The sequence below is a fragment of the Phoenix dactylifera genome, unplaced genomic scaffold (genome assembly GCF_009389715.1).
Source record: "Phoenix dactylifera cultivar Barhee BC4 unplaced genomic scaffold, palm_55x_up_171113_PBpolish2nd_filt_p 001759F, whole genome shotgun sequence".
Taxonomy (NCBI): domain Eukaryota; kingdom Viridiplantae; phylum Streptophyta; class Magnoliopsida; order Arecales; family Arecaceae; genus Phoenix; species Phoenix dactylifera.
In genome coordinates this window covers 57,050-69,673 of record NW_024069057.1, presented here as the reverse complement: position 1 = coordinate 69,673, position 12,624 = coordinate 57,050, and the positions used below count along the sequence as shown (strand labels likewise).

The 12,624-nt window shown below is 39.9% G+C and overlaps 1 protein-coding gene across 1 annotated transcript; it reads right to left on the bottom strand.

Annotated features, from left to right (window-relative positions):
* Positions 1-779: 779 nt before the first annotated feature.
* LOC120109053 lies at positions 780-7,843 on the bottom strand. Its single transcript, XM_039122786.1, has 8 exons — positions 7,665-7,843; positions 7,286-7,372; positions 6,925-7,173; positions 6,667-6,828; positions 6,491-6,544; positions 6,077-6,223; positions 5,873-5,925; positions 780-1,119 (listed from the first exon to the last, which is right to left on the bottom strand). Exons 1-8 carry the CDS (start codon positions 7,818-7,820, stop codon positions 1,035-1,037), a joined length of 993 nt encoding a protein of 330 aa, XP_038978714.1. The 5' UTR covers positions 7,821-7,843; the 3' UTR covers positions 780-1,034.
* Between the last annotated feature and the right edge of the window lie 4,781 nt (positions 7,844-12,624).

Here is a 12,624-nt window from a genome sequence, read left to right as displayed (position 1 = left end):
GCCCACATGATTCCTCACAATTTAATCCATCCCTCCCAGCTGGTGGCTCGATCAAGAATCCCCTGCCAAGAATGGCAGGTCGCTCGAGGTTGTTGGTCTTCAGAATCCTCCTCGCTCGCTACCGAGGATGGAAACCGGGTGGGAAGAAAATGGAATGGAAACTGAGGAGGGAACCAGCCCATTTCAGCTTGGGATGGCAGTCATGATACGGCACTCGATAGCAATGGACGTAGAAGGAGGATAGAGACAGCCCATACTAGGTCGAAGGAAAAGGCCAGAAAGAAGCATTGTTCAGTTGCAAGAAACTATGGGAAAAGAATATTTCCCTTTATATTTGAGATCTCTTTGGCTGTCCTATGTCCAAATTATGGTCAGTAAAAAATCAGTGCGCTTTATACGTAGTTTGCTTCCTGTTGTGGCGAAGAAAATCTGAATTTAAATGCGTCCAAATTTGCGTGATTCTTAAATATCCGATAGTGGAAGGAAGGCCAAAGAGGAGAGACCGTGAGTTATGGACGATTTATAATATCCTAGGGACCTCATTAACTTTCTGTTGGAAAATGTGATCTCGGCCTGTTAAAATCCTTTCGATGAAATCTTCCAGCATCCAAATACTCCCTTACAGAAGCATGAAGCTGTCTTATTGGCGGTACATGCATGATGCATGCACCGTCCTTATTGCTTTCCTGACGCTGGATTCCTTAGGTCGTTCTTATTAGAAATTAACCTTATAATTACTACGTTCGGTGAGAAGGATGGTCCGTTCGTCAAGTCTCCGGGAGTACCAGCTTGGAGTGGAATAGCTCGAGAGGTGCCGGTCTCCACTGCTTGTTTCTTTTCTTCACTGTGGATTTTTTGTGGGGGAAGGAAGACATGGACTGCTGAATGCCCACCGTTCACACTCGCTTTGACGAGCTATTTGACGTAGGTAGCTGTTGCACTATAGCATATTTTACTACTAATTACGACGTGAAATATTGTTACCCTTATCCCTATATAAAACTAGAGACAATATTGGGGCAGGATGTCCGATTTCAGTGTGGAATCAAGGCTACTCGAACCCATGGAGAGTAATGGCCATAGCGTCTCCAGGCTTGTCGAACCACTTCCTGAATTCCCCTGCAAGGCAATCAGAATTTTTCAAAGCAAAATGGAGTAATAATATTAAGGAACTTATCCTTACCATCAATTAAAATTGGACAATGATTAGAAGCATAGTAAGCCACATGACATTGACACACCTCCTTTGATTCGGAAAATAGATCCATCCACTCGTCCGAAGGTAGCACACGGTATAATATTTCTTAAATACGAGCAAGATGCGGTTTATTGTTGCACCAGGTGTAATTTGGATCCTCAAAACCCAGGCCAATCAGGCCATTAGGTTGAAAGAATTTTTTTAATTTCCTTAATATTTATGTCAATATGAAAGGCCTTGTGCTGCCACTAATAATACGGTTAAAATTGTCGTCTATTAAATTGATGTCAAAGAATTAAATGATATATCGCACTCTAAACATGGTCTTCTAATATTTTAATCCAAAGTATAGTTTTTTGTTTTTTTGAATGCAGAAGCACTGGCAAAATATATTGAAAAATTATTTTAGTGGATCATATTTTCTCTAACTTCAACTCATGATGCTTCTGGATTTTTTTTTTTTCGGTTTTGAAAAGAAATGGCCAAATTGGAGTTCAGAACCATGGAAATTGCTGAATTTTAGACTCAGGGAAGAAACCAAAATCAAATCTGAAACCGAGTTCTCAAACCTTGGTTGACACTTGATGCTCATACTACCCAAGCTCGCTTATTTATCTGGTTAACTTGTGCTAGTTTTCTCAGTCTCCCAAAGCCTTTTTCACCCTTGTCTTTTGTTAAAAATGTGGGAAGCTCAATCTGAAATAGAAATGCTAGCTTGGATTCAGGAAACATGATGCTAAATTCAGGATGCAAGCCCCTTTCTGAATTGAACTTGTGTGTGTAAAATATTTTAGTTGAAGGATGGCACAAACCATTGTGCAGTACTGTATGAATCATTTGTGATAAGTACACACAGATTAGGCAAGCTGAGTTACAGCCCAGTGGTTCACCCCTCTACTTGAGAGGGGGTTTTGGGTTCAAAGCTTGGGAGGTATTTCCCAGGCGTACCATGATCATCAACTTGGAGAAATGGGTCAGCTAGAAGTTCTCTCGCAGGATGGAGACTATGATGAAGCATCCTCCCCTCAAATTGCACTAAAGGTTCCCTCCAGCAGGCTGTTCCTCTTGTATTGCCTCGGTTTCCTTTTTCTGATGGAGACTATATGATGAGAAACCTGCAGCTTTGAACTATGCTACCTTGCTGCACTCTCATTCTTTTCAGATTTTCTTTCTTCCGAGTCTCCTCTTCACTGTCTCTCTTGCTAAGGAGTGGTTCTTGTGTGCCGGAACACCTCCTTTGTAACTCCTTTGAAAATCCTGTATACTTTCTCTACTCCGTTGTAACTTCACCATTTTGTTCTGAATAAATTTTGGTGAGTAATGTGTATGTGGCACATCCCAAAAGAGTATATGTCCTCCAATTCATTGTAAAGCATGCATTAAATGTCAACTTTTGCTTTCTAAATACAAATTAATTTAGAGTCTTAACCTGGCACTGCATGGTTAGCACTCCCAATCCAGCGACCTGTCCTTCCTAATATTTTCCGAGACAAGCAGAATATGGAACCTGTCATGGGCTGTAAAAATGTGCCGTGACAGAGTAACCATTGATTGTTTATTCTCGTTGTGCATTCATTGTTCGCAATTATATATTCATGATTGTATTTTTCAATGGACAACTGGGATTTCTACCATTGTTGTCAATGTGCACATTAAAGCAGCTGGATTGCGTAGTGGAAGGGGCAATCCCGTGAGGAGCTTGAAGATGGTTGGACTTATCAACTATTTGAATGTTCTAGGAGTAGCTCGCCTTGCCAAGACTTTCTACTGGGAAATGGCTGCTACCCATCTCTGTGGAGGTTTGCTGACCATTTGAATTTAAGTTCACAACCTCCCCTCCCCGTCGTATCTCTGAGGCACCGTCCGACAGATAACGGAACAAGGAAGAAGGCCAGTAGCCCAATGGAGATTGATTCCCATACTGCAGCCACCAATTCCCCGATTTTGGATCCTGCTCAAAAAATGAGAACCATATAAACATTCATTATTAATTATAGGTGAAAAGTTAAAAAAGTAATTAAACATGACTATTGTAGTTTTGCTACACTGAGAGTATGTGATTTAGGACAAGAAATAAACATCTTGTGAATCTTTTGTTTTTACCTTCAAGGTGATTTAATTACTACAAGAAACCTGGACATTAGAAACCTGGACATTAGCGACGCTTTTTTTTTTTTGGCTATTAGCGACGCTTAAAAGCGTCGGTAGAGTGGAAAAATATTTCCCTTCCAATTTAGCGACGCTTTAAAGCGTCGCTCTTTCCCGACGCTTTAAAGCGTCGCGAATTTCCATTTACAAAAAAAATTACCATTTGCGGTCTGCATCTTCTCCTCCATTCAGAAATACAAACAACCTTCCTGATCGGTACCTTCATTCCATCCGTGCAGAGTGGTTGGGTTTGGCTATATAAACAATTTTTTTTTTCAGATCCGCCGATGTGGGACTAAAATGAGGTGATTTTTTGGCTTCCGACGACGCCTTTAACGACGCTTTTAAGCGTCGTTAAAAGTGTCGCTAATTACATATTAACTTCGACGACGCTTATAAGCGTCGTCATTAGCCGACGCTTTTAAAAAGCGTCGGTAAATGTTGACGGAAAAATTTTTTTGCCGACGCTTGAAATAAGCGTCGGCAAATAAGAGTCGGTAATGTCCTTTTTTTGTGTAGTGTCATATTGGCATCCACCATAGCTAGAAATGGGGTAGACGGTGGCACCCAATGCAATCTCCTTGTCGACTTGAACGAACCCAGAGCAGAGTAGGTTGTGGCGGCCTGTTGAATGATAACCATCATCCTAAAATTTTTAGGGTAAAATATAAGAAGACACCCAATCTTTATACTTTTTATAAAAACAACTCATATAGGACAAGAGAAAAATGAAGGAATATTAACTTACAGTCCAGTAGGTAAATAGCCTTGTTTTATTATCTCCATACAGAAATGCATACACCTGATTTTTTTGGGGACCAAAGAGCAACCAGCTGAAGATAATTAATGCATGAAGAGAGAACTTTCAAAATTTCATATAATTAAAACTACTTTCTATTTATTCAAAATTGAAACAATAATATACATGCCAGCCACAGCTTCGATGGTATTGAGAAGTTCTTCAGGACCCCCAATAATCCAAAGTTGAGACAGACTGAACTCATTTTGCTGTTCCAGCTTCGGGTTCCATACATTCATGGTTGCCTTTGCTCCATAATACTTATCTCCCTTTACATAAACAATTGCATGCTGCTCAAGAAGACCCACGAACAAACATAAATGAGAAAGACGAAGGAGCAAAGGGAAAGAAATGGAAAAGTAAGAGATACAAAGCTGCTACTAAGATACATGGTCTCCATTTATATTAGTGAGATCTGCTCTCGAACAATCCACATCAAATTCCCCCTTCAGTTAAAATAAAACTTAGCTCTCAAATTAGATATCACTAGTTGAAATAAATATGAAAAAAAACTAAAATCCTAAAAGAGATAGATCTCTTCTTCTATATTGACTTTGCTTTCAGTCGCTCTATCTAATTTTTCCTAAATCGGAACATACGGCTGGTCAAAATCTATCCCAAAAAGAAAATTTTTGATTTGATCGGCCCATTTCGTATTCCAAACGATAAAATTGGTCATGACCATCCATTTCAAACAGTAATCCATTTGAAAAAAAAGACACATCATCTAAATCGAGTATTGTATGACCAAGTTATAACTCCAAAAGTTTGACACATGATTTAGCTTCTCGATGCGATCTCACTACTGGACCATGTCTAGTCTAACCTATAGTGGCCAAAGTAGTTCACATTGAGTTTGATAATCCTCCTGGATCAGAGAGTTTGTTTGAAGATTGCATGGTAATTTTACCTCCAATTTTACTCAACTTTTAGGTGGTGAAACCTGGTAGTTTGTTCTTCAACTTTAATGGCTTGCCCCGTTGATTTCACCTCTTGTTTAATTCGATTTAGCATACCCACTTCAAGAGATTTTCTTGGCTTTTTGTTAAAATTCCACCCCATATGTGATGATATTGATATATGGGGATCTCTAGCTTTAGAAGAAATGCGCTCTATATTCCCAATATTTTCACAATGGTGGAAGTTTTGCCTGAACCGAATGCAGTGGCGGTTATCCTCCAAGCCGAAGGATTTCCATAACAAGATTCTCTCTCTCTTTCTTGTGGGCTATTAAATTATTTTCATATTGATTATTGACTGTGTGGCTTGATTGTTAGTGCTCGATGATTTTGATAATTTACTTGAATATACGGAAAGAAAAATATTTATTTTTGTTGTCCACCGATTGTTCGCAATTATTTTTTTCATTATTGGCTTTGCCCAACAAGATGGAGATACAAAAAGCTACGCCCTTCTACGTACATTTAGGATTTCTACCAGGACCCCCATAGTAGATGTAACCATTGTTCTTAGGGTGCACATTATAGCAATTGGATCGTGTAGCGAAAGTGCGAATCCCTCGAGGAGCTTGGAGATAGTTGGACTTATCAACTATTCGTATGTTTTTGAAGAAGCTCGCCTTGCCAAAACCTTCTTCTGGGAAATGGCCACTGCCCATCTTCGTGGAGGTGTGCTGACCATTTGAATTTAAGTTCACAACCTCCCCTCCCCATTGTATCGCTGAGGCACTATCGGACAGATGAGGGAGTAAGGAAGAAGGCCAATACCCCACTGGAGATTGATTCCCATACTGCAGCCACCAATTCCCCGTTTTTGGATCCTACTCAAAAAATGAAAACCATGTAAACATTCATCTCTATTTATAGGTGAAAAGTGAAACTGTGATTAAACATGACTATTGTAGTTTTGTTATGTTGAGGGTTTGTGAGTTAGGAGAAGAAATAAACATTTTATGAATCTTTTGTTTTTACCTTCCAGAGAGACAAAGTGATTTCATATTGGCGTCCACCATAGCTAGAAATGGGGTAAATGGTGGCTCCCAATGCTACCTCCTTGTTGACTTGAACGAACCCAGAGCATTGTAGGTTGTAGCAGCCTACTGATTTATAACCGTCACCCTACAATTTCATGGAAAAATATTAGAAGCCTTCCAATTTTTCATAATTGTTGCCTTATGTTGTCTGACGTCGAAATCAGGAATGTCTGTGGCACCTCATCTCTATCATATAATTGACCAGAAAGAACCAAAAAACTAAAAATAATGAACAATATAAGATAACTTATCAAAAAACACTTCGAAGATAAGGTAGGACAACATAAGGAAAGAGGAAACTAATAGAAACAACGCATAGAAAATACGGAAAAATGAAGAAATGTTAACCTACCGTCCAGAAAGTAAATAGTCTTGTTCTATGATCTCCATACAGAAATGGATCAACCTGATTTTTTCCACACCAAAGAGTAACCGGCTGTAGTTAATTAATGCATGAAGCGAGAACTTTCAAAATTTCATATAATTAAAACTACTTTCCATTTATCCGAAATTGAAGCAATAATATACATGCCAGCCAGCTTCGATGGTATTGAGAACCTCTGTAGGACCCCCAAGAATCCAAAGTTGAGACAGACTGAACTCATCTTCGTGTTCCAGCTTCGGGTTCCACACATTTATGGTTGCCTTTGCTCCATAGTACTTACCTCCCCTTACATAAACAATTGCATGCTACTCAAGAAAACCCACCAACAAACACAAATGGGAAAGGTTAGAGATACTTCACTCCAAGGTTACTCCTTTTCATAAATTTTCAAAACTATATACCTCATGCCTATTATTATTCCTGTTGGATTCTATAGAAGTTGCATTTAGGATTGTCCTACGCATGTTCTTTCCAAATCTTTCGATAAAGCTAGCCCTCGGCACATCGCCCTTCTTAGTCCTCCTAATAGGGATGGTGTCCTCTGGGCACCTCCCATTTTGATGCCAAAGTTGAGGTATGGAGCTAGTTTCCATCTTTGATGCCACCCTCTTCTCATCATATAAGCCTAATGGGTGGAAACTTGGTCTCATCTGAAGATTTTGCATAAAGTGAAGACAAAGTAAAGAGACTGCTAGGTGTAAACATTAAGTGAAAGGTGAAGGACTTGAAAAGAATAGAAAGTGTGAAGGGAAGAGAGCACACCTGGATAGTATGGTTTTTGAGCGAAGGATGATCGAAGGCTGGCTGATGAGAGATATGGACACAGTCTATGATATCCCCATCCGGGCTCTTTTTAAAGAAACAAACATTAGAGCAAATGAAACCACAAATTAAGAAGCATAACAGTGAAAAATGCCAAAAAAAAATAAGTGTGATAGAAGAGGAAAATTACAGTAGAAACTTGATGGGATTGTACTGAACCAACAAAAAAGGTGAAAACAAAAAATATTTCAAAATACATTTCTGATTAAAAATAATTTATAAAATCTTCTTAAAACTCTTTTACAATGAACAAAAAATGTTTTCTTACCAAAAAATCCAAAAAAAAAAGAATAATTGAAAGAATAGTGGGATGGTAGACCTTGATGCTTTTGATAGGTTTATCCAATCGAATCAGGTGTTGCTGCACCTCGAACTGCTCGATTGTAGCCCACACTCTAGCCATGATGCAAGATAAGCAAATCATCACCAGCAATAGCGCGACTAGGCCATGGCTCATACTATTGTGCACCTCCATAGCCCTTTCTTTCAAACCCTTTCAATGAAAATAAAAACATACACCATCCAATATATATATAACAAACTTCTTCTTCCTGGTTGCCTATTATATATCAAAGAATATCTTACTTATATATCAAAGAATATCTTACTTAAATTAAATGCCACAGATTCTGCTTAATTTTGTGTATTAATTGAAAAAGCTTATCTGATTATCAAATTAATTGTCCATCAATTGTTTCCTCCATAATGAAGGATTTCCATAACAAGATTTTCTCTCTCTTTCTTTCGGGCTATTAAATTACTTGAATATACATAAAGAAAAATATTTATTTTTGTTGTCCATCCATTGTTCACATCATCCTTCTTGGTCCTCCTACTAGGGATGGTGCCTCTTCTTTCCGTATCTTTCGACAGAGCTAGCTCTCATCACATCATCCTTCTTGGTCCTCCTAATAGGGATGGTGTCCTTGGGGCACCTCCCATTTTGATGCCAAAGCTGACGTATGGAGCTAGTCTCCATCTTTGAAGCAACCTCATTCTCATCATCTAGGCCTAATAGGTGGAAACTTGGCCTCATCTGAAGATTTTGCACAAAGTGAAGACAAAGTAAAGAGATCCTGTAAAGACCTGAAATTGGGCCCGTTCTTGGGCCCAATGAACTGAAGTCGGCAATGGATGCCGACTTCAGTCTGTTCATTGTGGTCTTCCCACGATGAACACGCCGGCCGAACGGCCAGCGGGATCTCCGCCCCACCCCCCCTCTTCCCTCTTCCCTCTTCCCCTCTCTCCCTCCCTCTCTCTCTCTCTCTCTCCCTTTCTCTTTTCTCTGAGAGCCCATCCCTTCCCATCCCTTCCTCTTCTTTTTCCCCTCTTTTGAGAAGATCGCCGGAGCCTCGTCGTCCCCAGAGCCGCCATCGCCGCCGGGGAAACACTCGTCGACGACCGGAGGTGAGCAAGACAACATAGACCTATTTTTTTTTTTGATTTAAGGGGAGAGAAACGATGGGAATCAGTGGGTTTTACTTCCCCTGTTTCGGGGAAGTTCCTTTTTGGGAGATTCGGCCGGCCGACGGCGGCCGGCCGTGGTCAATTCGGGCCGAAATAGGTTCGGCCGGAGGTGGATGAACGGGGGCCGGGCCTTCCAGCCCCGGCCTCTCTCTTTCCTTCCCTTCTTCCTCCTTTTCTTCCTCTCCTTCTCCTCTTCCGCCGCTCGTGATGGTGGGGTAGCCGACGGCGGCTAGCCGAGCGCCGCCGCCGAGGGCCACGGTCGACCGCCGAGGGCCGACCGGAACCACCAGCAACCCTCCTCCCTTCTTCTCCTTCTTCTTCTTCTTCTCTTCTTCTTCTTCTTCTTTATTCAGCCTGGGTTTTTCCTTGCTTTGAAAGCCGTGCCTTAAGGGTGAACCAGACTTTGAACCGGGTTTACATTGTGAACCGGTTCCACCTATTCCATGAATGAGTTTTGTTATGGTCTGATCAGACCTGGTTTGGGTTGGGCTAGGGATCTGTGTTGGGCTGAGTTGGACCTAATTAGATCTGTGGGCTGGGTTGGTTTGGGCCCGAGATTTGATTTGGACCTGTAATCTGGTTTGGTTCAGTTGGGCCTAATCTGTGTTGGGCCACAATTGGTTTTGGGTTTAAAGAATTCTGCTTTTTGGGATTTAGTCTATTTATTCTTAGGGTCTATGCTTGATTTTGGGGACCCATTCTTGGATCTTTGAACTTAGGAGTTTAAGGGGTTGGAATTAGTTTAAATTATGTTTCTAAATTAATTAAATAATTAATATTTATGTTTAATCAGGGGTTCGTGATATCTGTGGCAGGAATTTTAAGCAAACCCAGGTAGGTGACCTATTGCTTTAAAGTAGAATTTTAACATGTATCATGCATATGTTGATGCATGATTTATTATTGGCATTATATGTTAGAATTAGAATTAAGCATTTAATTTCATAAACTATTAAATTATTATTGGCATTATGTGTTAGAATTAGAAATTAATATTTAATTTTATAAACTGTTATGTACTTTACGATTGGGAGTTTGTTCATGACTTGAGTTGGAAAGTTGATTTATTGATTTTTAAAATCCGCGTGACTATAGTCTAGGCCCCGCCAATGGGATGATACGTTGGCCCTGTCGACTTGTACTGAGGAACTAGTTCCGACACCGCGACCACCGGTGATAGAATAGTGGCGGCACAGGGGTGCATTTTGCTCTTCGGAGCGGCTCAGTGGAGCGTGAGTTTGGCACCAGGGGGTGCGGCACATTGGTGCGTTGGCTCAGTGGAGCGGCTCTTCGGAGAGTTGTATTGGCACTTCGGTGTAAGCATGCCACTGGGTGATGTGGCCGTAGTCATGCGGTTGAGTTATTTTGAGTCTCGGATCGGGTTTACGGATTATCGTGTGAATTTTTGGATTCATGAGTTTTAGCTGCTTTTTATATGCATCATGACATGTTATATGATGACTTTATTGCATGAAATCAAGCCCTTTTGCCTGTAAACTCCTAGGTGCTCGCTTTGCTTTAAGATTTTTGTTCTCTTTACGGCAACTCCTTCTAGTGATTGCACTAGGCCTAACAGACAAGATAATTAATCGACCAAAATCTTCTCCTCCACCCTGTGAATTATGTCAATTTTCTATCCCAAATTCCGACCATTCCTTTTTAATTTCTTCATCCATGTATAGGCCAAGTTCCAAAGATGTTAGCTATTATTTTGCTCTCTCTCTAGAAGTGGCATCCTACAAGGCATGCACTATATGGCGAATCTTAGCCGCTCATTTCTGTACTGGTGTATTGAGATGAACACTTGACGAATAGAGTCTACCGGATCGAGCTGAAACAAAATCTTGGAATTGAGTCTCAACTTTCAAAGTTCTTCCCACACATAATGTGAAGTAGTCCGTATGCCTATTTCCATCGACAACAAAGTATTTAAGATAAAAAACTGCGATGCTTAGGTCTGTGTATTCTATTGGCCCGGCCTTTGTGGTTGCCATGTCCTAATAAATGCTGGCCTAAGCAAGCCTTGGTCGTACGTAGGACGAGGCAGTAGCGCCACCGGCTAAAACTGCCCCAACTCCTCCATATTATGAACAGTAACGCGTTATTGATGTGATCAAAGGTCCATGGATCTTATACTCACGTTAGAGTAATATAAATGCCGTTTTTTACCCAAAAAAAAAAAAAGGTCCATGGATCATATGGTTCACAGCCTTTAAGACCATCAGGATCATGGCCTGCCAGTTTTGTGGATCTTAGCGACCCCTCTTTTACTTTAGCTAATGCGTGCACTTTTGGGAGATGTATCCTATATTGATGCTGAGATCAAGAGAGCCATGGAGGATGCTTCACAAAAAGGACTGTAGAATCTGTGCTTGGAAAATGTTTATCTTGTTTCTATTACCAAAAAAACAAAAGAAAGAAAAGAGACCATTCAAAATTTTTTATCTAAATTCATCACATGACCTAACATAACTAATCTTAATTCATTATGTAATACGCGAACTTACATATATGATTGCTTTTGTTATATAATGGATCGGTGAAAAAAATTTAGTGTTATTATTTTCCTCTTTGAGCCATTGGATCCTTGACTTTTACCCACAAAAGATTTCCTACATACATAAAATTATTATTATATAGCTGAAGCAATTTCGATAACTTCATATGCTCTTGTTGATTGAGGCCTCCATTTTAAGCCTCCTTGGTTTGAATTTCAAGATTTTCGTTATCAGGATTTGCTCCCTTCTTGAAAATGTTGCGAGCATTCTCACGGTTCCATCTTCCAAGGCCGTATTCTTTAGCATCAAGGCTACTCGAACCTATGGAGAGTAATGGCCATAGCGTCTTCAGGCTTGTCGAACCACTTCCTGAATTCCCCTGCAAGGCAATCAGAATTTTTCAAAGCAAAATGGAGTAATAATATTAAGGAACTTATCCTTACCATCAATTAAAATTGGACAATGATTAGAAGCATAGTAAGCCACATGACATTGACACACCTCCTTTGATTCAGGAAATAGATCCATCCACTCGTCCGAAGGTAGCACACGGTATAATATTTCCTAAATACGAGCAAGATGCGGTTTATTGTTGCACCAGGTGTAATTTGGATCCTCAAAACCCAGGCCAATCAGGCCATTAGGTTGAAAGAATTTTTTTAATTTTCTTAATATTTATGTCAATATGAAAGGCCTTGTGCTGCCACTAATAATACGGTTAAAATTGTCGTCTATTAAATTGATGTCAAAGAATTAAATGATATATCGCACTCTAAACATGATCTTCTAATATTTTAATCCAAAGTGTAGTTTTTTGTTTTTTTGAATGCAGAAGCACTGGCAAAATATATTGAAAAATTATTTTAGTGGATCATATTTTCTCTAACTTCAACTCATGCTTCTGGATTTTTTTCTTTCGGTTTTGAAAAGAAATGGCCAAATTGGAGCTCAGAACCATGGAAATTGCTGAATTTTAGACTCATGGAAGAAACCAAAATCAAATCTGGAGTTCTCAAACCTTGGTTGACACTTGATGCTCATACTACCCAAGCTCGCTTATTTATCTGGTTAACTTGTGCTAGTTTTCTCAGTCTCCCAAAGCCTTTTTCACCCGTCTTTTGTTAAAAGTGTGGGAAGCTCAATCTGAAATAGAAATGCTAGCTTGGATTCAGGAAACATGATGCTAAATTCAGGATGCAAGCCCCTTTCTGAATTGAACTTGTGTGTGTAAAATATTTTAGGTTGAAGGATGGCACAAACCATTGTGCAGTACTGTATGAATCATTTGTGATAAGTACACAGAATAAGGCAAGC